This window comes from Mytilus galloprovincialis, chromosome 9 (assembly GCF_965363235.1).
Source record: "Mytilus galloprovincialis chromosome 9, xbMytGall1.hap1.1, whole genome shotgun sequence".
NCBI lineage: Eukaryota > Metazoa > Mollusca > Bivalvia > Mytilida > Mytilidae > Mytilus > Mytilus galloprovincialis.
This window is the reverse complement of record NC_134846.1, coordinates 60,080,706-60,105,498: the sequence shown is the minus strand read 5'-3', so window position 1 is coordinate 60,105,498 and position 24,793 is coordinate 60,080,706. Positions and strand designations below refer to the sequence as shown.

General features: G+C 31.2%; 2 protein-coding genes across 4 annotated transcripts in view; one reads left to right on the top strand and one right to left on the bottom strand.

Moving 5' to 3' along the window:
* Nucleotides 1–23,988, top strand: part of LOC143045477 (set1/Ash2 histone methyltransferase complex subunit ASH2-like) — a 47,744-nt gene extending 23,756 nt beyond the window's left edge. Inside the window, exons 15-18 of the mRNA XM_076218002.1 lie at nucleotides 17,502–17,594; nucleotides 21,331–21,429; nucleotides 22,102–22,164; nucleotides 23,654–23,988. Coding sequence (XP_076074117.1) covers nucleotides 17,502–17,594; nucleotides 21,331–21,429; nucleotides 22,102–22,164; nucleotides 23,654–23,746 — 348 coding nt within the window. The 3' untranslated portion in view covers nucleotides 23,747–23,988. The remainder of the gene's footprint in view (nucleotides 1–17,501; nucleotides 17,595–21,330; nucleotides 21,430–22,101; nucleotides 22,165–23,653) is intronic.
* Nucleotides 252–16,268, bottom strand: LOC143045478 (uncharacterized). 3 transcript variants are annotated; one of them, XM_076218003.1, is made up of 10 exons: nucleotides 16,000–16,268; nucleotides 14,347–15,254; nucleotides 11,903–12,068; nucleotides 9,965–10,077; nucleotides 9,388–9,487; nucleotides 8,694–8,780; nucleotides 3,259–3,694; nucleotides 1,979–2,047; nucleotides 985–1,016; nucleotides 252–671 (listed from the first exon to the last, which is right to left on the bottom strand). In XM_076218003.1, exons 2-10 carry the CDS (start codon nucleotides 14,931–14,933, stop codon nucleotides 603–605), a joined length of 1,659 nt encoding a protein of 552 aa, XP_076074118.1. In that variant the 5' UTR covers nucleotides 14,934–15,254; nucleotides 16,000–16,268; the 3' UTR covers nucleotides 252–602. The 3 variants fall into 3 exon arrangements, with proteins under 3 accessions (XP_076074118.1, XP_076074119.1, XP_076074120.1); XM_076218004.1 differs by lacking the exon at nucleotides 16,000–16,268 and adding an exon at nucleotides 15,780–15,904; XM_076218005.1 differs by lacking the exons at nucleotides 14,347–15,254; nucleotides 16,000–16,268 and adding an exon at nucleotides 15,328–15,560.
* Nucleotides 23,989–24,793: the final 805 nt, after the last annotated feature.

Below are 24,793 nucleotides of genomic sequence, written 5' to 3'. Positions count from 1 at the left end.
GGTTTTTGACACTAAGCATTTATAAATTTCTCAAGCAGTATATTTGGTATGAGTTATTTAAAGAACTGTGTTTAAAAAGTCTTAAATCTAGCTAGACTGATTTAATCAGCTTTAGGAAAATATACCTCATCTTGAATAAATTTTGTACAGCTTATTCCCGTTTTGACAATTTTTTTGCACTACAAATATCTTATTTAATTACTTGATCAGTTCTTTGCCATATGTAGTCAAAACAATAATAATTCATGTATTCAAATATATTTTTACTGTCATGAAATGAACTTCGACAGCACATGAGTAAATTAAGTAAAATATTTTTCCTTTTAGAATTTCTACACCAGAGTGTAGAAAAAATAAGATTCATAATATAAGCACCACATTATTGCTATAAGTTTCAAAAATAAGTATGAATTAAAACTAATGGTTTAATTAGAAATAAATTGAAAATAAGCTGAAGTTTGAATTATTAATGGTAATACTATCATATAACATACAATTGAAAAAAGTTTTAGCAAGTTTTAAATGATTAATCAAGTATATTAAAGTGGATTACCACTACTATAAATAAAGAGTAAATCACACAATGTTTACAATAACAATTATCACATTTTAGTGTTAGATGAGAGATCGGTGGATGAACGATTCTTTCCAGCAGTCTTAGCACTGTTATTCTGAAATTAGATAAAAAACAGTTAATTAAAAAATTGCCTACAAAAAAAGAAGTGCTTACGAATATTGTGAATAAGTGATTTTTTGTTGGTATACATATTATCACTGGTATAAGTAACAAATAGTTTTATCTGTTAATGTCATCTAAGACTCTATGCTGAGTTATCCTTCATTGAATTTTTTGAAAGAGAGAGCATTTCAGATTCTACAGTGAATCAAACACTGATATTTGTTCAAGTTAACTTAAGCAGCAATATTCTTATGGAGATATAAAAGGTTTTATAAACTTTGTTGTAAATATAATAAAGTATATACCTCTTTGCTGGGAGACTTGAGTTTACCAAGAGCTGTAAAAGAAGTATATATTAGATTTAACTTATAAGAGGCTAACTTAGGGGTGTTCTATCCCATGAATAGATTATCTCAGTTGTATTTAGCAAACTGTTTAGGAATTTTGAGTCCTCTTTAACTTCATTCTTTATTTGGCCTATTTTACTTTTTTGATTCGAGCGTCTCTGATTAGTCTTTCATAGATGAAACACATGTCTGATGTACAAATTTTTAATCACGATATTTTAAATGAATTTATTGTATGAATTTCCTGCATTTTTTTGTTTGTTTTTGTTTGAAAATCATTTAAATATCACGTTAATTGCGTCTGCCTGAAATGTTTCATTTACATGTAATTTAATAGGGCTATACATGATATACAAGAGAATTGCTTGAAAGGGTCATTGTTGAAAGTCAAACATTATGAAGGTTGTCTTTTTATCTCTGTGGTATTTAATACCTATATCTCTCATTTCCCGTTGCATAACATGTCCTTTTTCTTATAGCTGGTTATGACATAAAAGTGTTCAGAATTATACATGTACATGTAGTCAAACCTTTTCTGTTAATTACAATGTTTTGACAAATATACATAATATAGTCTGATCTTCAAATGTGTCATTTTATTGTAAATTCAGAAATTATTGCCATGTTTTTATTATTGCGAAAAATGGGACAGAGTTATAAATGCAATAATTTTAACTTGCATTTTAGAAGAAAGTGACAAAATTGCAATAATTTCTGATTTTACAGTAGTTAAGAATTCCAATTACTGCTTTAATATTTCTTTTTTTCTATCTTAATAAGTTGTATATTATATGTTATACAGTGAATATTTTCTTCTTTAAAACAAGGATCACATATGTTGAAATAGTCGGATGTCAGTATGGTGATTTTCTTTAAAACATTGCATTCTCTTATGATAGTTTCTGCCAGAGTTATAAGATTCTTACTAGAAACTCAAAATTAAAGTGTATACCTTTTGCAAGATCTTCATGACTAGTTAATAATGGCGTAGATTTGGCTTTTTCTTTTCTTTCTTCTACACCTAAAAAAAAATTATACATAAAGTGGTATACCATACTATTCTAAGGGTACAGTTAGTACACAGTATTTCTTAGTTCGTAATTTCCATATGTTTATATCTTTGCCATCCTTTGAACTATTGTAAACATTAAAAATTTATAAAAAAATTATATTTTCTCGGTTATTAGTGAAAGTTACCATTTTTATATTCTAATAATTAGTGGAAAAGTACCTGTAAAGTATTTTGCACATGGAACAATGATAACCATACAGAATAGTATACCAAAACAAATAGAGAAAAGGGAGAGGAAAGAATAAAATAATCATATGAACAGGTGTTGTTTATATACTCAGTAAGACAGCAATTCAACAATACAATAAAAACAAGATAAAGAAAGAACTATGTGAACATTTAAGAAAATATCAAACCAATTCTGGTACTCACTATTACTTTAGCATATGAATATACTAGCTAAGTTGACTGGTCCTTACTCGTTGGGTAGGAAGAGATGTAGGACTATATTTACTTAGTTTACTGGTCCGTACTCGTGGGGTCAGAGGAGGTGTAGGACCATACATACTAAGTTGACTGGTCTGTACTCGTGGGGTCGGAGGAGGTGTAGAAGTACACTTACTAAGTTGACTGGTCCGTACTCATGGGGTCGGAGGAGGTGTTGGAATATACTTACTTACTAAGTTGGCTGGTCTGTACTTGTGGGGTCGGAGGAGGTGTAGTAGTATACTAACTAAGTTGGCTGGTCACTTCTTGTGGGGTCGGAGGAGGTGTAGTAGTATACTTACTAAGTTGATTGTTCCGTACTTGTGGGATTGGTGGAGGTGTAGTAGTATACTAACTAAGTTGGCTGGTCTGTACTTGTGGAGTCGGAGGAGGTGTAGAAGTATACTTACTAAGTTGACTGGTCCGTACTTGTGGGTTGGTGGAGGTTTAGTAGTATACCTACTTAGTTGACTAGTCTGTACTCATTGGGTCAGAGGAGGTGTAGTAGTATACTTACTAAGTTGACTGGTCCGTATTTGTGGGGTAGGGGGAGGTGTAGTAGTATACTTACTAAGTTGACTGGTCCGTATTTGGGGGGTGGGTGGAGGTGTAGTAGTATACTTACTAAGTTGACTGGTCCGTACTCATGGGGTTGGAGGAGGTGTAGTAGTATACTTACTAAGTTGACTGGGTCTGTACTTGTGGGGTCGGAGGAGGTGTAGAAGTATACTTACTAAGTTGACTGGTCCGTACTCGTGGGATAGGAGGAGGTGTAGCTGGTTTCTTTTCTACTTTAACAGCATTTTTCTTCACAGTAGGATCAATGTGCATGAATATATTTCCTCCTGAGAACACTTCGGGTGGCACTTCCTGTTTAGATATATCTATTATATTGTCATCACTATGATCAGAAGTCACTATAGTCGGAGTTTCTTCCCTTTTCTTCTCAATTAAATCCTTGTCATTCAGAATTTTAATTTTGTCTTTCTTTTGTTTACTTTTTTCAGCAGAATCAGTTTTATTTTTATTCCTATCAGACGAATCTGTTTTGTCTTTTTTTCTGTCTTTTGAATCACTTGTATCACTTTTAACACTAACTTTGTCTGAGTTCACTAGTTCAAGGTCATCTGGAACCGCTAAAGATGAGTTGTTTGAACTGTCATTAAAAAGCTGTAAAAGAAGTCAAATATTTAATTTATTTGTGATCTGTTTGGAGTCAAATTATTTTGGGGTTTGCTTTATTTTCCTTTGTCAATTGTTAATGGCCATGTTGAATATTGTTTAAACTTGTGTTGTGGTGTTGCTGTCATATGGATTAATACCACTAATCTATTTACAAATCAAAATTGACTACCATAATTCACATATGTTAATGTGTTATAAATGAAAATTGTGGTACAAAGTTAACTTTTCAATTTTGAATTAAAATTTATTTTAATATGTCACATAAAGTGTCATTCGTTAGAGTAATTCTTAACCTTGAAAGGTTTGAAAAAGTAATAACTTTATTTTTTAAATGTTTCTTGTCTGTTTTCTCTGTGTGTTATACATTTACTATTGTGTAGGTAAAAATATAAGTTTATAGTATAAAAATCTTTGTAAGAGGATTTTATGTCTTTGTCAGACGTCTATGATAAAATACATTGCAATAAAAAAGTAATAAATATATAAAAAGATCAAATTTACATGTACATGCATATGATTAAGTATACTGTCAAGTGCATTTAACAATAATTTATACATGTTAAACTAAGGAATAAAAGAATAACTTCGTTGTAGTTTTTATGTTGAATCAGCAGTTTAAATTTCAGTTTGAAAAAAGAGGTCAAGTTTTGATCTCTTACATAAAACAAGATAGAAACATATCTATCTAACAGGCTATTATTTGAACTTGGAATTATTTTTAATTATGGAATTTTCATAATTTCTTGTGCTTGAAATTTTTAATACATTCCATGTTTATTTGGTATTATAATTTTTTGAGCTGATCATAACACTTTCCATACAATGTATTTTGTATAGATAGTGTTGTGCGCGGCACAGTACATTCTATTGAAAATGTACGATCTTCTTTGTAATAGAAAGTGTTGTGCACAGCACAGAACATTAAAGTATAGAATAAACATGGAATTTATTAAAAAAAATTCAAACCAAGAAATTATGTAAATTCCATAATTGATAATAATTCCAAGTTCAAATAATAGCCTGTTATCTATTTTTAAAAGTTTCTGTGAATATTGTTTAACATGCTATGCTTTTAAATTCAATCTTATTGAATTTGATATCTAGAGTTCAGACTTAATTCTTGATTTCTAGTTGCTATTTAAATGTATCAGCTTAGTCAAAATTGTATATAGTAGAAATGTATTTTTTCAAAACATAAGATAGATTCACCTTTATTCAAATGTATGTTTATATTAAAAATATTAGAAGATATGGTTGATTGCCAGTAAGACAACATCTAACCAGAGACCAAATGGTGTAAATATTAGCAAAATATGTTTATTTAAAATATATATATATTTTGTCAGATGCATATTGGTACATTTGTACTACTTTTATCTAGAATATATATCTGTTTTCAAATACATAATTCTATATCTAGAATATATATATTGGGGCGTATGACATTTGCGCCGATTTTTTATTTTTTCATTCTTTCATTTGCGCCGATTTCATTTTTTCATTTGCGCCGATTTTATATTTGCTCCTAATTGGATTTACAGGTAAGAGAATACTTGTACATGTACTATACCGTGAAGGTATATTGGTAAAATCTGGTTATAAACATAGGTTTTAGTTAATTTTGATTCATATTGTTCTGAACTTTGCTGTAAATTGATGCACATATTGCACACTGCAACGAGCCGAGGATTCAATTCTTTAACCATCGACGTCCATACACATAAGTACGTAAGCCAGACAAAGAAAAGAAGGACTTCGTTATTGACAATTACAACAAATATAGAAGAGACGAAATCACAAGAAAGTAATATATTAGATGTGTTGCCTATAAATACTCAGCAAGAACAGATTTATGATTTTAATGTATTCCATTTTTATGGATATGAATGCTGTAAATAGATTTTCAATTCATCATTTTAGTATAAACCAGAGTGCTTTTCTCTAATGTTTTTACTTCTTGATTTTAAAGTATGTGAATATAGTGTACAACTGGATGACGGAAGAGGTCTATAATGATAAATGAAAAATAACATGACTTGGATGGAGAGTTGTCTCATTTGCACTCATACCACATCTTCTTATATCTATTCACCTGTAAATTACCTGTAAAAAATCGGCGCAAATGAAAGAAAAAATCGGCGCAAATGCAAAACGCCGATATATTGGATGTATATTTGTATATCTAGACTATGTCTCATGTCCTTATCAATACTTGTGACAGATACAGTACCAAACTCATCTACAAATAAGCAAGTTCTATTGATAAATTTGCAATGTGAAAAAATATTTCATATAAAATGTATATCATTTATATAAATAAAAAAACAACACAGAAAGGTCCTTAAAAAAACCTTGAAGGACTCTGTGCACACCCTGTAACTATTTTAGCCTTTTGCAAAGAAGACAATTTTCAATGTGCAGTTTGCCAATGGGAACTGTTAAATCAACTATTTAGCATATCAAATTAATCTTGATGTGAAATATTACAAAAAAAATGCGATTCCTTTAAAACTGACTCCCCCCCCCCCCAATTATATCATCAGCTATTCATTTAAAAATAAAAGTAGTGATCATTTAACCGTTTTTTAGCTCACCTGGCCCGAAGGGCCAAGTGAGCTTTTCTCATCACTTGGCGTCCGTCGTCCGTCGTCGTCCGTCGTCGTTAACTTTTACAAAAATCTTCTCCTCTGAAACTACAGGGCCAAATCAAACCAAACTTGGCCACAATCATCATTGGGGTATCTAGTTTAAAAAATGTGTGGCGTGACCCGGTCAACCAACCAAGATGGCCGCCACGGCTAAAAATAGAACATAGGGGTAAAATGCAGTTTTTGGCTTATAACTCAAAAACCAAAGCATTTAGAGCAAATCTGACATGGGGTAAAAATGTTTATCAGGTCAAGATCTATCTGCCCTGAAATTTTCAGATGAATCGGTCAATCGGTTGTTGGGTTGCTGCCCCTGAATCGGTAATTTTGAAGAAATTTTGCTGTTTTTGGTTATTATCTTGAATATTATTATAGTTAGAGATAAACTGTAAATAGCAATAATGTTCAGCAAAGTAAGATCTACAAATAAGTCAACATGACCAAAATGGTCAGTTGACCCGTTTAGGAGTTATTGCCCTTCATAGTCAATTTTTAACCATTTTTCGTTAATTAAAGTAATCTTTTACAAAAATCTTCTCCTCTGAAACTACTTGGCAAAATTAATCCAAACTTGGCCACAACCATCTTTGGGGTATCTAGTTTAAAAAATGTGTGGCGTGACCTGGTCAACCAACCAAGATGGCCGCCACGGCTAAAAATAGAACAAAGGGGTAAAATGCAGTTTTTGGCTTATAACTCAAAAACCAAAGCATTTTGAGGAAATCTGACACGGGGATAAAAATGTTTATCAGGTCAAGATCTATCTGCCCTAAAATTTTCAGATGAATCAATCAATCGGTTGTTGGGTTGCTGCCCCTGAATTGGTAATTTTGAGGAAATTTTGCTGTTTTTGGTTATTATCTTGAATATTATTATAGATAGAGATAAACTGTAAACAGCAATAATGTTCAGCAAAGTAAGATCTACAAATAAGTCAACATGACCAAAATGGTCAGTTGACCCGTTTAGGAGTTATTGCCCTTTATAGTCAATTTTTAACCATTTTTCGTAAATTAAAGTAATCTTTTACAAAAATCTTCTCCTCTGAAACTACTTGGCCAAATTAATCCAAACTTGGCCACAATCATCTTTGGGGTATCTAGTTTAAAAAATGTGTGGCGTGACCTGGTCAACCAACCAAGATGGCCGCCACCGCTAAAAATAGAACATAGGGGTAAAATGCAGTTTTTGGCTTATAACTCAAAAACCAAAGCATTTTGAGGAAATCTGACACGGGATAAAAATGTTTATCAGGTCAAGAACTATCTGCCCTGAAATTTTCAGATGAATCGGTCAATCGGTTGTTGGGTTGCTGCCCCTGAATTGGTAATTTTGAGGAAATTTTGCTGTTTTTGGTTATTATCTTGAATATTATTATAGATAGAGATAAATTGTAAACAGCAATAATGTTCAGCAAAGTAAGATCTACAAATAAGTCAACATGACCAAAAAGGTCAGTTGACCCCTTTAGGAGTTATTGCCCTTTATAGTCAATCTTTAACCATTTTTCATAAATCTAAGTAATCTTTTACAAAATCTCCACTGAAACTACTAGGCCACAATCATCTTTGGGGTATCTAGTTTGAAAAATGTGTCCGATGACCTGGCCATTCAACCAAGATGGCCGCCACGGCTAAAAATAGAACATAGGGGTAAAATGCAGTTTTTTGCTTATAACTATGAAACCAAAGCATCTAGAGCAAATCTGTCAAGAAGTTAAATTGTTAATCAAGTCAATATCTATCTGCCCTGAATTTTTCAGATGAATTGGACAACTGGTTGTTGGGTTGCTGCCCTCCAATTGGTAATTTTTAAAGAAATTTTGCCGTTTTTGGTTATCTTGAATACTATTATAGATAGCGATAAACTGTAAACAGCAATAATGTTCAGCAAAGTAAGATCTACAAATAAGTCAACATGACATAAATGGTCAATTGACCCCTTAAGGAGTTATTGCCCTTTATAGTCAATTTTTAACAATTTTCATTAATTTGGTAAATTTATGTAAATTTTTACCAAATATAGTTCTCTGTTACTAATGGGCAAAGTTCATGATAGATATAATTGTAAGAAGCAAAATCGTTCAGTAAAGTAAGAACTTCAAACACATCACCATCACCAAAATACAATTTTGTCATGAATCCATTTGTGTCCTTTGTTTAATATGCACATAGACCAAGGTGAGCGACACAGGCTCTTTAGAGCCTCTAGTTTTTCCTCTCATTTATTTCCAAAATCTTTTCATAGGATTTCATAGTTGTAGATTTTAAAGGCCAGTTGATTTGAATTGTTCACTCATGATTAAGTATCTGAGTAGTTATGAATAATATACATACAACATCTGGATTTGTCTCCCTTGCTCGTTTTCTTCTAACAGCAGCTGATGATCTGTTTCTGTTCTTTGGAGGTGGCGCTCTTTTATGCTGTTCAACAAAATATACTGAGTTATAAAGCCTGAAGGCTCACAAGACCTTTCAAAAAATTAAAATTCAAGAACATATCTTGAAGGAAAGGTCCTTGAATGAATATTGAACTGTTTGTACCTTAAGATATATGTTTTAAGCATACATTAAGTAAAAATGGCTATGCAGGTGCTTTAAGTATAGAATCAATAACAAAAAAAGAAAATATGCACCAAAAAAACCATTGCATACGTCGATAAAAATGTCAATAAAAAATCTCCAGTTATGAGGCCCAAACTCTGGCTGAAAATTTCAAAATCTCCAGTTGTGGTTTGACAACTCTGTCACATGTCTGTTTGAGTCTGGGTGGCAAAAATATTTCAAGGCCTATGTAAGTAAAAAAAAATAAAATGTCTATATCCAACTGTTATAATTTAGTGTTTCAAGAACAGCAATGTTAAATGCCATGCATAGAAAATTATGCGTTTGTACAATGGATTAATATTTATCCATAGATGAAATTAACATATTTGGCTTGAAAATGAACTTCTTATCAGAATACAATTTTTTATGGCACATGATTATTTCCGTGATAGAAAATGAATACAATCTAAGAAATAGTACATACAGATCTCAATACTGAAGTATCTCTGACTATCACACCAAATTCATCATTCTCATCTACATCAGCAATAACTACATCTGGGTTCTCTGGCTGTTTGTATCCTCTGTAAGTACAAAGATAATGGTTTAATTCAACTCATTTATTTAGATGATAGCAGGTAATTTGTACAAGGGTTTAAAGAAAAGCAACCCCTTTACTTTATTCATAGTCATTAGAGTCCAATTTCATAAGAATCAATTGTTCTAACTTATGATGAAATAATGGTATGAATCAAAGTAAAAATACTGAATTGTATGCATTCAGACTATCAGGAATGCTTTGATACAATGTTAAAAGGCAAACACATTGATAAATAGGTATTTACTGGCAGCTTTGAAGTACAGCATAATGCTGCATTGAAGGGAATTTTATTCTGATAAAACTATGTGACTTTTATTCTGTGAAAACGTGTTCTGCATTTATCTGCAAGGACATATTTCTATCAGTGACATCTCAAACTACACAGGTACTTTTCAGTGTTAGCTTGATATGTAGAAACATATTTTAAGTTTAATAGAGCCAGCATTATTCTCGTAATTACCCTAAATCATCATCAGGAGTTGTCTCCCTTTCTGTCCTGGTAACTTCCTCTGAGACAGTTGCATTCTGGTTCTCATCCTCAGGTGTTTTTGAAAGCCTAGAAGGACTTTTACCCTATAAAATAAAAAAAAAAAAAACTTTATGTATTTAATGCATACTTGACTTTGTAGTTTCAGTAAGATATTTTAGGTATACAAATATATAGATGACCTTGATCTTTCTAAAATAGTGAGATGGTAGATATCTTTTATTAGAGTAAATTTCATTACTCCTAGGCATGCAAGCCAACTAACTCTTACTCTGCATGCATTAAGAAATTGACTCTTTAATTTAGTAAATACTCATACTGCCATAGTTTATGAATAATGAAATAAGATTAAGCAAAGGTGTATTTTATTTAGTTGCAAATGTACCAGTATATGTTTTTGTGATGTAGTAACTTGTGCATAAATTATAAAATCAAACAGTTGTCTATTTCATAATAGCTTTGTAATGCTTAAACTATTTCTTTAGGTTAATGTTTTCTTCGACAGTGTTGTGAAGAGTTCATTACCAGGATGTTGACCTCTGATTCTATTTTAGTTAATTATTCTGCTTTGTGTTTTGATTTGTTTTGATGAGATGTAGTTTTATAAATAAATGTTGCAAAAAATTCAGCAATTTTATATTTGTTTATATTTATAGATAATACCCTTCATGCCTTTAGGAAATAAGTGATTTGTAACAAATTATGATAGATCAGCTGCAAGGCTTTAATGATATGGCATGATAGGAGAAATCTATAATTATATCCTAATTGTCATATTTTTGAATCAGAGAACCTCACAGGTTATATATTGGGAACAGTTTGATGCTGTGCCAATCTTCCAGTATGATTGAGGATTGGGACTGATCATACTTTTCAGTAAAGGGCATTGGTTATTCAAGTGGTACTCAGTGTAAGTAATTGTGGAATCAGGATAAATCTTTTGATGTCAAAAGATATGCAACCTGCTACAAAGTATTACACATAAACTTAAATATATTATTGACTGAACAATTTTTTTTTTCTGATTAAGTTAAAATTTGTGGCATTGTCATTCTTGAAGATTTGCAGATTCTGCAATATCAACTTTAATTTATCCATCAAAGTAAACAAAAACACAAATATGTTGATAAAGTTTCCATAGCAATAATAATATAAACAGATGTAAACACACACCCAATGTAAATTGCCAAGAATTTTCCCTCTTTGTCTGCTATCATCATCAGTACTTTGATCCTTAGGTATCTAATGTGTTTTATGTTTTATTATCTGTAGGATTATTTAGATTCGGATGTTTATATGTATAAGCTGTCGTATGTAAATAGTAGATGATCTTTGAAGAGAGTGGGCATCATTGATAAATCAGACTGAGCAGCTGTCTGTTATGTCATTGTGACCCAAGTTCATAGCGTGTTTGAACATTCTTTGATTTAAAAAAAAAATGAAGTTCTTTTTAAAGCATTTGTCTACATGTCTGTTTACATTTTATGTATTTGGATGTAAACAAGCATATAACTCAGTGCAATGAGTAATACTGGCAAATATTAAAATTTATTGACTTTTCTTTGAATTTCTAATTAATTTTAATTTTGACCCTGTTGTGTAATCAATAAACATGCGGCATACATCATGTATATGATTCCTTGGTTATTATACACCATACTAAGACTTGATTTGTTATGAATGAAACTAAGATATGGGTTAAACATTCATGGCAAGGTTAGTATATTCTATAGACTCAAAGTGAGCCTAAGTAGACTATTTTGCGGGACTATAATAGATATAGGAAGATGTGGTGTGAGTGCCAATGAGACAACTATCCATCCAACTTTGTTTTCATGAATAGGGCCTGGATTATTATATTCTGAAGACTAGACATAAAGGAGATGGGTCTAACATTAGGGTTATGCCTACCATGCCATATACGATTCCCTGGTTCTCCAAAGCTTTGAAAGCATTACTTTCTGGCCGTTTCCTCACATGTCTTACTGGACCTGGAGATGGTTTTGTTGGTATCACTCCTTCAAATGCTTTGATCTTTGATTTTATAGATGTTATTTCCTTTTCTTTTTCTTCTGATCTGTAAAATATTTATTGTACAGTATGTTTAACATTGGTGTTTTGTAATTTCAAACGAATTATGCATCAAACAAGTGTTTTATGAATATATTACTAAATAATATAAGGATAAGAAGAGGACAAAAATCAAGATATAAACGCATGTGAAAATTTTATACAATTAAAACTTTAAGAGGATGTTAAGAGAATTAACCTGGAAATGTATGGTTAATAAAAAAATATGCATTTGTATAAAATTATCGTGTGATAACAAAACAAAGAACTTAGACCATCTTATTTGTATCCTGACTCTTAAAAATAAGTCAATGTTAACTTTCATTATAACTATTAGTTTTACTGTAAAAGCATAAGATTTACATTTTTATAATTTATACTTATTATCAATGAATTATTTGCTTCTTAAGATATATGCAATATAGAAACAACCAAGTCATTTTGAATTACTGCAGGCTTTATCATTGTATATCATGTATATGAGCTACACTTATTAGACAATGCAAAGTCATCTTAACCTATTCTTGGATTTCTATATCTCATAGCTTACTTAGTCTCCTCTTAGTAATATATCAAAAACCCTTGCAACATCTATTTTAGGGGTCAGTAAGGGTCAGTAAGTTGTCAGACCTTCATTTTCCAGTGGCAGTTCAAATTTGTCAGACATTCATGATGATGGCCTCTATCATATGACCTTGCTACTGTATTTATTGTTTATTTGTTCTGAACATATTTGAAATATTTGCCAGTGGACATAGAGCAACAAACTAACAATTAATCAATCAATCCTCTTAGTTTGATGGCATAGCCAGTTACCAAGTGAGGAGCAAATTGCCATAACCACATTCTGGCATTTCTTGTGGTTATTATCCTATTAACCTTCTGACACCTTACTAATGTGATTATTAGCAATCAACATCTACACATGTAAAACTCAGATGGTAAGATTACTTCTTATCAATGGCCAAATTACATCAACACTTTTAAAGTTCATGTTGGAAACACTATATCATTGTGTATATAGTACACATGTAGTAAGGGGCTAAAAACAAGATGAATTTGACCTTTTAACTAATGTTGTCAGTGAACCAATGCATGTTATTTGAACTAAGTCACTAGCCTATAACAGAATATACATTCAAACCTGTGTATCAAGGTCATCCTCAAGGTCAGATATAATTGACCTTAAAAGAAAGGTAACCTTTGAACTGAGGTTCAAAATACATAAGTACTACTGGGTGAGAAGAGTAGAAGGTGATCTGCCAAGATAGGTTTTCACTGCTGTAGTTTTAATTGTTATATTTGACATCAGGTAATGAATACCCACAAAGCCACTGAAGCTCACAAAAGTGTACAAAATTGTCCTGATGAGCCATGCTCTCAAAACAATTTAAAACCTGAAAATCCTCCAGTGTCACTTTTTTTTTACTGTTATGAAACCATCATTTGATATGAGATGTATTATTTCCTGAATAAATATATACACGCAATATTATATTTCAATATAAGGTTGATATCTAAGATAAGGTCAAAATCTTATCGAATGTTTTCCTGTATATTATTTACAAGCAACTTTATATTTTAACATTATTTTTTTTTACATTCCATTTTACAGAGTCACTATACCTTCTTGAGAGGTAATTCTTTGGATATTTTTATTAATTACTTATATCATGTACATGACTCAATCATTACAGGTATATATTTTTAGCTGACAAGAATAAAAGCTGTCATTGCCCAAGCATAAACATGTAACAGTGTAGACTATTATGTATCATGATGTATGTGTGAGGTCATTGTTATGTGTTAAGTGCAAGTATAAACTTCCTTTTCTACTTCAAATATTTGTTAAGTGTACAAACCAATTAGGTTAAGACACACATATGCATAATATTTTGTGAAATCACTTTCTTAGATGAACATGATAAATTTATCATATGATATAACAACACCTACACATTTTGAATAACGGAAAAGACCACAGTTCACTGAAAACCCTTTTCAAAAACACTAGAGTTGGAGTTGGAGGGGTTCGTTACTATGTTTCTTTTTTTAATACTTTCAAAGATACATAGAGTACAAGCTCCCCCCCCCTCTTTCAAATTTCTAAACAATCTAAGGAATTTGTGAAATACAGAAAGCAATCAATTGCATAAAATAGAACATTCTCTAAATATTTGACAATGATGTAAAAAAGATATGCTTGTTAATCATGTTAATAGACAGATTGAAAGACAAGCCCTGGTTAGATAAAGCATGTTTAGTGTTATTTCCAGACAACCTACCCCTTATTTTCAGTATGAATTTTCTCTTCATCTTTTAGAAGTTCATCTCCGGAATCTTTTCCAGAATCCACTTGTTTATCATTTCGTGTCTTCACTTCTTCTGATTGTGAAGTTTGTCGTTTTTTCCGACAACAACATTGGAATATAGCCACTAATATTGACATACTAAATAAGACAGTTAAAGTCCCTGCTATAGGTAGAACCATACTAAATGATGACTTATTCTCCTCTGATTCCTGAGTCAATGCCTCGGCAAGACTCACATCTTCACTATTACTATTTTTATATTCTCTAACATTTCCTGAATATTTGTGTGTACCGGTTGTAACATACTTAACTTCCTGAGGCAGTTGTACATAATGTACATCTGTTCGTTTAAATATAACATTTCTGGCAGGATCCTTGATATTAAATTGCAGTTTTAACTTATTATTTACATATGTATCTTCTTTGATGTGCTTTCTTTTGTTGAATATCGTATCCACATGGGAATAAGATCTCTTTTCATATGGAAATGACCATGTTGTCGATGGTATATAAATTAATATTAAAAAATACAAACGTCCTAAAAATGAATACAACTTCATTTTCTATTGAGCAGGAAATAAATAAATCCAGAGGTGCAAAATCATTGTGAACTGTTACACACCAATTCTATCCTAGTGTTATACATCCTTGTGTATATGTGTATATAAGTGCAATCACCCTGCAGGTACTCTTTGTACATAGATCAATTATAAAAGTTTGAAAGGAAAAACAAGGTAATTAGTAATCCGTGTGTGTATACATAAGTACTTAGTTTACATTCCTTGTGTTATAATCTGACCAGCTGATCTTCATCTGGCTACACTAAGAAGATCATCAAATAAAACACAGTCTATTGTTATTACCAGGTCATGGGAATCTCACTATATTACAAAAAAAGAAAACACTTGATCAATATAGACAGTCAATTGATACATTTAAATAAAAATTTCTAACCTGTGGTTTAGTGGGAAATCTCTTTAATCAGCAAATATCCAGAAAATTAAAAAAATCCAGAAATATGAATTTGAGACATAAACATTGACAAGAAGTAATTGAATCCTTTGTGACATGAAAGATTTGATTGTTGAAAGATCAATACTGCACCAAGTAAAATTATAATGTCTCTCGATTAGTCATCTGTGCCATGTAGAAAACTGGTGGAAATATCTTCCTGACTCACATTCCACATACCCCTATAATACAATCTTAAGATAAACAATATTTGTTTTTACTTCTTACTGAGTTATAAAATATGCATTAGTTTTGACATTGATAACAGAAAAGAATTGACATATTTTCATCACTTAGAAATCATCAAGGCTAATATTTTTTTCTTTTTAACAGAGGTATTTTGAATGATATTTTGCATAAAAATTATTTAAAATTAAATAAATGTACATAATTACGTTAGTTTGTATGAAGAACTAAATCTGCTGTGTAAACTAAAGTGTTCTTTTAACAAGTATATCATAAAATCCAAGGATTTAAAACTGCATTTAAATACTATCTTTCAAAGTTAAAATCTCCTTGAGAAAGTTCTTTTTGAAGTATTTACAGCTATGCAATAACTTGTTAATAGTTTGGTTATAGCATTTCACATGATTTTGATGACAGGTAAAAACCTACCTGAGCTACAGGTAGCATTGATTGATTCCCATATGGTTTATGAATAATTCAGACCATAACATTGTAGATGTGTTTATTTTTACACTTTATCAATAATCATTCAATCATGTTATTCCATTCATGATAACTCCCAACAGTCATAAGGCTTTTGCCCTTTGAGAATAGAATTGAACTAGACACTTTTTTTAAAGATAAAATATAACTTTTCCAACTGACCCACTAGAAGACAATTTCTACCAACTGCTGTCTAGAAATACAGGAAAGATGCATGTAACTATTTGTAGATATTGATATTGATTGGACGACCTACTGTCGAGTGTTGGCCTAATTACAACAATTGGACAGTTTTCTCCTCTTATAACTTCTTGAAAATAATTGGCTATGGTTTGTATAAGATTGTGTGATGTGATGTTACAAAGTATTATATATACCATAGATATATAAACCCATGGGTATTACATCTATGTATATACTTACCTTAAATAAATTTTGTTTCCTTTGACCTACTTGTGATCTTATTGTGGCCAATTTAAATAATTTTATGAAAATGATTGTTTCAGCCATTGTACATGTTTTAAGGTACATTGCTTTAATATGAAGTATATTATTGAAGAATATTAATACTAGCTGCATATCATTGTATGTGTTTTCTGTTTTTAGACTTTTATTTTTTTACTTAATTACTGTAGTCTGTAGACAATTTCATGAAATAACACTTTCCTCCATGCATAGATGTATCACATCTATGCTCCATGTAACTATTCTTGCAGATAACAGCTGATTTTCAGGAAATATTTGTATAAGGAGTTGTTGCATAGCATATATTAAATCTTATATTGTTTTACAGTTATGTGAATAGAAAATATCATAAAACTTGTAGTTTTTTGTTCAGTATTCTTCTGCCCTTTGTAGTGCATTTTAAACTATTTTGAGATATTCATTTGTGAAATGTTTTATTACAGAACAAATAAAACTATTGTTTCAATTGACGTTACACATTACAAGTGTTAAATGGAACTTCTGGTAAATACAAATTTTTATGCCCCCGCTGCAGTGGAGGGTGCATTAATTGTTACCTAAGAGTTGTCAGTAAGTTAAAAGTAGTTTCTGTTCTCTCACTTTAGTTTGCTTCAATCAAATGTTATGAAACTCATACACAATGCTTATTGCCACAAAACACAGATCAAGTTCTGATTTGGGTGGTGTCAGTTTTACTGTCCAAGAGTTATGGCCCTTTTAAAATAATACGCAAACAGGAGCTTCATCTGTATCCCATGGACACATTCTCCATTTCTTTTTTCTGAATAGAGTCATGGATAAAGATTGTTTGTGCTTGGAGACAAGCAGATTTCTTTTACTAGTATTTCAAATGGCAAAAGAAAATAGCTATTTGATATAACTGGTCTATAGTACTTGTAGTCAGTATCACAAAATACCATTAAGCTCTAATCAGTTAGCCCTCTAATTTTTAGCAAATATAATTTCTTTTCTTTTTATTTCAGCCTCTTGTGAAGTTTAAAAGTCATCTGTATTACGAAGAGAAAGATCTTGTATCGGAAACAGAGAAGAAATTAAAACCAAGTAGAGGTAGTCAGGTAAGCAAGATGTTAATCAATGATGACATAATTTGACACAGAACTTATATTCATTGTCAGGCCCAATGTGCATACTTGCATTAGTCCTGTCAGGATAGTTTGTAGTCTTATGTCATCTGTCCATCATGAATAATAAAGAACTTTGTGTGTATGTCAATGAGACAGCAACCTACCATTAAAAACACAATTATTCTTATATGATTTGCACATCTACAAATACTAAAAAAGTGTAAACTTGGTCTTTTGTTCACAAACTATACATCTTATTCAGTTTATGAGTTTAACTACTAAGTTTACACACCAATAAAAAGGTGTACTGTGGAATCATTTATGTTCATGGATACCAATTTTTCATGGTTTAAGAAAATACAGTATGTTCATGGATATTTGATTTGGTTCTTCTGACAAAGACTACAAACAAGCCTAATTTTTAATTCGTTGAACATTTAAATTTGTTGTTCAACTTTACAAACAAAATTCATGAAAATTGGTATTCCAGAAATAAAAAGAAATCCATAGTAATTCCTATAATATAACCCTAAAAGAGACAAAGCAATGTAAACTATGAGAATTGGTGGTTTATTTATATATAGGTACTGGAAAGTGATTTTTTTTAGGGTCCAACAATCACCTGATGGTGTGAGGCAATTAAATTAAAAAAAAAGTCTGGATCAGATGGTCAATTTCATAAACTATTAGAACCATTCAGGGGATGTAAATGGTATTTTGTATTCCATTAGCTTTTTCAGCTCAGCGGAATTATTGCAATAAAATGTTATTAAATTGGAATTGTTTATCTATTGTGAATTGTTATTGCCCTCACACAAATGGTGGATTTCTAAAGATGCTAATTAAAAAATCTGAATTTCTTAAATAAGTCAAAAATACAGGTACAGAAATTGCATAATTGTTTTTGTTTTCATAGAAATGTATTTTCTAATGATGAATGTTAAATTTTTTTTTCACATTATTGTTTTTAATGTTACAAATATGATATTTAAAATTTATCCTAGTAAACAGGATTTACGATTTTGATAAGTCTCTTAAAGGTTATAAACACAGGAGTAAGACTGTCAATTTCCTGTAGATAGTCGAATATTATCACATACACAACTTCCTGTATACAAGTATGGGAGTTGTAATTAGATTTATAAACTTTCCATGTCAATCATTTAAATTTAAAGGCTGAAGGGGCATACCTGTTACCCTTGTCCCTCTGTTTGTCAATACTTTTCAAAATTGGTTTTGCTCTTATATTGGATCAGCATCTCAAAAACATACAGATCTACACAATATAAACTATACACACAACACAAAATACTAACTACAGTCACAATACAAGTACATGTTATTTACTCAAACAGAAGGTACAAAAGCTATCTCTCAATAAACTTGCCAAACTGAAGGATTGCCGAAAAAACTTAAATTTACCCCAACCAAATGTTATGAAATTTATACACAAAACTCAAAACAAATTTTGGTGTAGTCATTTTTATCATTCTAGAGTTGTGCCCCTTTATAACGTAATATGTAAGTGGGGGTATCATCTGTGTCCCATCATACTCCCATGGTCTCATTCTCATTTATCTAATTTACATACATATATATGCAAGAGTAAATAAAAAGAAAACCTTATTTAGAGTACAAGAATAAAAGCTATGTCATAAAAGAAAAGTTGCAGTGTGGCGAGTGGATATAACTGGGGATTCATTTATATTCGTGTGTACCAATTTTCGTGGATTAAGGGAAAAATACATGTTTTTGGATATTCAATTTCGTGGTTTTGTCAAAGTCTGCATTTGCGCCGATTTTTTTTTTCATTTGCGCCTAATTTTTCTTTCATTTGCGCCGATTTTTTCTTTCATTTGCGCCGATTTTTGTTTTCATTTGCGCCGATTTTTTTACAGGTAAATTACAGGTTAATTACAGGTGGATAGACATAAGAATATGTGGTATGAGTGCAAATGAGACAACATCCAAGAGTTTTTCAAGATTTTATTCATAGTCATGTTATTTTTCATTTAACATTATAGAACTCTTCCGTTAGACAGTTGTACACTATATTCACATACTTTAAAATCAAAAAAAGTAAAATCCTTAGATAAAAAAAACTCTGGTTTATACTAAAATGACGAATTGAAAATATATATTTACAGCATTAAAATCCTTTAAAACGGAATACATTAAAACCATAAATCTGTTGTTGCTGGGTATTTATAGGCGATACATCTAATATATTCCTTTCTTGTGATTTCGACTCTTCTATATTTGTCTGGCTTACGTAATTATGTGTATAGCTGTCGATGGTTAAAAAATTGACTCCTCGGCTCGTTGCAATGTGCAATATGTCCATCGTGTTACAGCAAAGTTCAGAACATTATGAATCAAAATTAACTAAAACCTATGTTTTTAACCAGAGTTTACCAATATACCTTAACTGTATAGTACATGTACAAGTATTAACTTACCTGTTAATCCAATTAGGGGCAAATATAAAATCGGCGCAAATGAATAAATGAAATTGGCGCAAATGAAAGAATGAAAATTTAAAAAATCGGCGCAAATGAATAAATGAAATTGGCGCAAATGAAAGAATGAAAATTTAAAAAATCGGCGCAAATGTCATACGGAAGCCCATGAAAATTGGCATCCAAAGAATAATAATGAATCCTCAATATAAGAAATAATACAGTAGTGTTGTTGTTTGTGTTGCATTGAAGTGATATGTATGTATGACTTTTCTGCTAAATTAAAAGCATTATTGACATCATTTAGTGAAGTTTATGATAAGGTTTATTTTAGAATAAATTTTGATTTTTGTTCATTATTTTGTACATAAACTAGGCCGTTAGTTTTCTCATTTGAATTGTTTTACATTTGTCATTTCAGGGCTTTTTATAGCTGATTATGTGGTATGGGCTTTGCTCATTGTAGAAAGCTGTACAGTGGCCTATAGTTGTTAATTTCTGTGTCATTTGGTCTTTTGTGAAGAGTTGTCTCTATGCCAATCATACCACATCTTCTTGTTTATATCATGATACATCATTTGTTAGCATTAAATTCACCTTAAGGGAATCAGCCAAAATGAGTGTTTCTAATTGACACTAATAAATTATTGTCAATACAGAATGACTGTTTTCAATAATCAAGGAAGGGGGACTTTCATTTATTTAACCATATGATATTGAAAAGTATAATAGATGCAGGGTATACAATTTCATTTATTGAAATCTAGTTGTAAACAAGATTTACAATGACCCATCAAAGTTTATGTATATGAGACCCTCTGACCTATACACAATCAATGAAAAAAGAAGAATGCACTATAGAAATCATTTACAGCTAATTTCATATACATGTAGAGCAAGACTTTGGTTAGCTTGCTTATTTTGTTTGTATATTGTACAATTGTAATTGGGATAACACCCAATCAAATTTTGATATAATATATACAATTTTAACAATGTATATTGTTTGGAGATGCCAATCTTAATAACAAAGCTTGAGTAAACATGTATACAAACAAAGCAAGCAATCCAACACATATTACAAAATAAGCTCTAAAAGATATACTAATGAAGTGTGAAACTTTAAACAACACAGTAATATAAAAAAACATAAATACATTTTATTGTATGCAAAACTAATGCATTTTTAGAATTCTTTACAGTTAAAGGAAGATAACTCAAATCTTAAATGAAAACAATTTTTAACTTAACATTTTGATTTATTTTAGATGATTATGTATAAAAATGGAGTGTCCCAAGGTGTTGCATTTGAAGATGTATTTGATGGAATGTATTATCCAGCATTATCACTGTATAGAAACTGTAGGGTAAGTTGATGAAAGATGTCAGGTTAAACATAACTACTATGAGTGTTCATTCCATTTATGATGTATAATATAATAATGAAAACTTATAGAGCAACCTATATAAAAAATTAAAAATAATTTAGGGATATGTTCATACACCATGGGATTTAAACAAACTAAAGAGAAAAAAAACCTTAATTGTATGTATATTTTCATGAGGAAATTTTAAATTATCATTTCCATGATCTCTAAACTTTATAAAATTTCATTTTTGTAAAGGTCATTAACTGCCAAATTCATGCCCACAGAATTGACTCAGACTTTAAAGTTTTAATTTTTATAAGCATGCTAAACCTTTACAATGTATCATAAATAAGTTAGTTTCACTGGAGACAATAAAAAGTTCATGAAATCATTATAATGTATCAACATTTCTTACATATATGGTATTGAGAGCCATCTAATTAATAATCGAAATGGCTCAATGGGCATATTAAAAACTGGAGATATAAAAATACAGGCAAAATGAATACAGATTATCCTTGGTCTATTGCAGCATACCTGTAACTTATAATCATATTCTACAACTACACATAGGCAGGGGACATTCTGCTATGGTACAGCAATTAATTTTTGAAACCTGTAAATTAATTTTATTTTTTATATATACTAATTTCTGATGTCTATTTGTAGGTAAGAATGAACTTTGGGCCAGATTTCAAATGTATACCACAAGGACTGAAGGATTACAGACCTGTAAGTTACTTATTCTGGAAAATAGATTTATAGTTACACAGAAGAAGCGATGACAGATCGATATAGAATAATATTCAGTTTTGTGTCTTTTAATCTGTAGGAGCAATGGTTCAGAAATTAAGTAGTTTAATAGATACCAACAACCCCTCATATGACCACACATTTATATTGGTGTATCGTGGTAGTGGTGTATTGTCTCAGTGTATAAACCCTTTCCATTCACAATATCTTTCTTTCTGGTTTTAAACATGGACAAAAACATATCTTGAAGTTTTATACTTGCTATATATTAGGGAATTGTTAAGCATTCAAGGAAATGTTTTTCAATTATCAACACATCTTGGGGCATTGGTGTCGGCGTGCTTTAAGTAGTAACTACTGTAATCTCTAGCCAGTCAACACTGAGGTTGTGAGTTTGTACCTTGCTCTTTTAGGTGCACTCAACTCCATCTTAATTGACTAGGATTGTCAGTTTTCCTAATGAAGGTAGGTAGTGAATTTCTCCAGGGACTCCGGCTTCCTCCACCTATAAAAACTGGCTGCAACAAAATAACAGGAAAGCAGTGTTTAAAAGTGCTGTTAAAACACAAAATTCAAATCAAATCATGACGTTTGAAAGTAGTAATTTTTTCAGCAAAGTTTACAAATGAGAATTCCTATTTTCTTCTATTGACTTTTCCTGCAGAATGCAACACAAATCATTGAAATACACAGAAAGGTTGCATCTATACCTGTTATTGATATACATTATTTTATAAGTTATATGGTTTGCTACTGACCCTCTTTGCATCCATAGAGGGTAAGTAATATCCATAGGGGGTGAGGCCGAAGGCAAAATCTCCTATGGCCTTACCCCCAAGAGTGACTGGGGAAACAAAATATGGTCGCTTGGTCTACTCATGGCCGGCAGTAAAATGCTTGCCGAAGTGGGGCGTCCGTTTGGCTGTGCAGGATCTATCAAGTTCGCAGTCAGGTCCGGTCAGAATGTAGACGTTAAATCTGATGCCTTTGTAAAGAGAGTGCCACGCTCTTTGCACATTAAGAACCCTTGCAACAACACTTTGAGGGGTCCTTAGGTGGCCTGGTGCAAGGCAAAATTTCTGTCCCTATCCAATACACCCTTATTTTCCAGTGGCAGTCCAAATTTCCCAGACTATCATCTCGAATGGCTTCTATTATGACAAGACCTACCTATTGTATTTATTGTTAACTTTTCTCATCCTGAACATGCATGAAATATTTGCCACTGGACGCTTAGCAACCAACAATCAATCAATCCTATGGCGTTTATTCCCCATATATGACCCATAAGGGGTCAGTAGTGAATCAGAATCCACTAAATCATGTTTCCTTTACTCAGTTTTTAACAAAGAATGATAGAAGAGGGACACATTGATACTTAAAATCAGATTTATAACAGTTTTGACAATCAGACCACATATCCTTATTTTTATATTGATATTTAAATATTTATATGTTATGATTACAGATGTCCGATGCAGCCTCCCAGACAATGATAGAATATGCTCTAGCTGATATTATATATCATGTAGAAAATGAAGGCAAACTTCCAGAATTCTAAGCAGAACTGGTAATCTCGAGAAAAAGCAGAAATGAGATCTCATCAAGCTTAAAGCCAAGCATGAAAACCTTCATTAAACATTATACTAAGGGACCTAAATATTATACTAAGTAAAGTATACATATTGATAACAATGTATTGAAATATATTGAATGAAATAATGAAAGGAATGGAAAGGATGAATAAAATTTGTATATTAAAAGACAGTCTGGAAAAATGAGATAAAATTCAATATACCTCTTTATAGTGTTATTTCTATTTGTACCTTGTCTAACTTTACAGAATGAAATTTGTCTTAGTGTGTCTATCCCTCCATCAGTCAGTCTATCTGTTACTCACTGTAAATACTTCTTCTTTGAGACTGTTTGCCTGAAATTTCATCCTAGGTAATATTGTTAGCGTCCTTTGTATTTGACTGTTCCATTTGGCCCTTTTGAATTGACAATTTTTGCAGAAGTTATAGGACTTTTGCCATTTATTGCGTATTGAAGCTTGTTAAAAGACACTTCACACCTGTATTTACACACCTCATAGATTTGTTTATCCTAAATCTTTTATTCAGATATTTTCTTTATTGTGCGTAAATGTGTGTTACCTTACTGTACTGAATTTTTCATTCAAATTCAAACATTTTATTGGATAAAGCACATATGATAAAAATGACATTTCATAATCCAATTGTACAACATACAAGACATATACTATATATGACATATAATGTAAAATAAAACATAACACATAACAAGAGAAAATTGATGACAATGAATGCAATGCAATATATATATAAAGTCTATTTTTTATGCCTGACTTAAAGGCAATATGTTTTATGTTTTTTGGTCTGTGTGTCTGTTCCTCCGTCCCTCCATCCATCTGTCTGTCTGTCTGTCCAGCTTTAGGTTAAGGCTTTTGGTCAAGGTAGTTTTTGGGATATGATTGATGTCAGGCAATCTGTAGACTTTTACCATTGACTCCTTTTAAAGATCTTTCAAAGCTCTCATGTCAACCGTTTTGTGTTTTACATAAGGAACAACTCAGATACTAAAATGC

Excerpts from the sequence above, each read along its gene's own strand:
- LOC143045478 (XM_076218003.1), bottom strand. The coding sequence starts at position 14,933 with ATGAAGTTGTATTCATTTTTAGGACGTTTGTATTTTTTAATATTAATT. Across the intron at positions 9,488-9,964 it reads ACTCCTGATGATGATTTAGG|AGGATACAAACAGCCAGAGA; the intron begins GTAATTACGAGA and ends TTGTACTTACAG. Across the intron at positions 8,781-9,387 it reads ATACTTCAGTATTGAGATCT|CATAAAAGAGCGCCACCTCC; the intron begins GTATGTACTATT and ends TTTGTTGAACAG.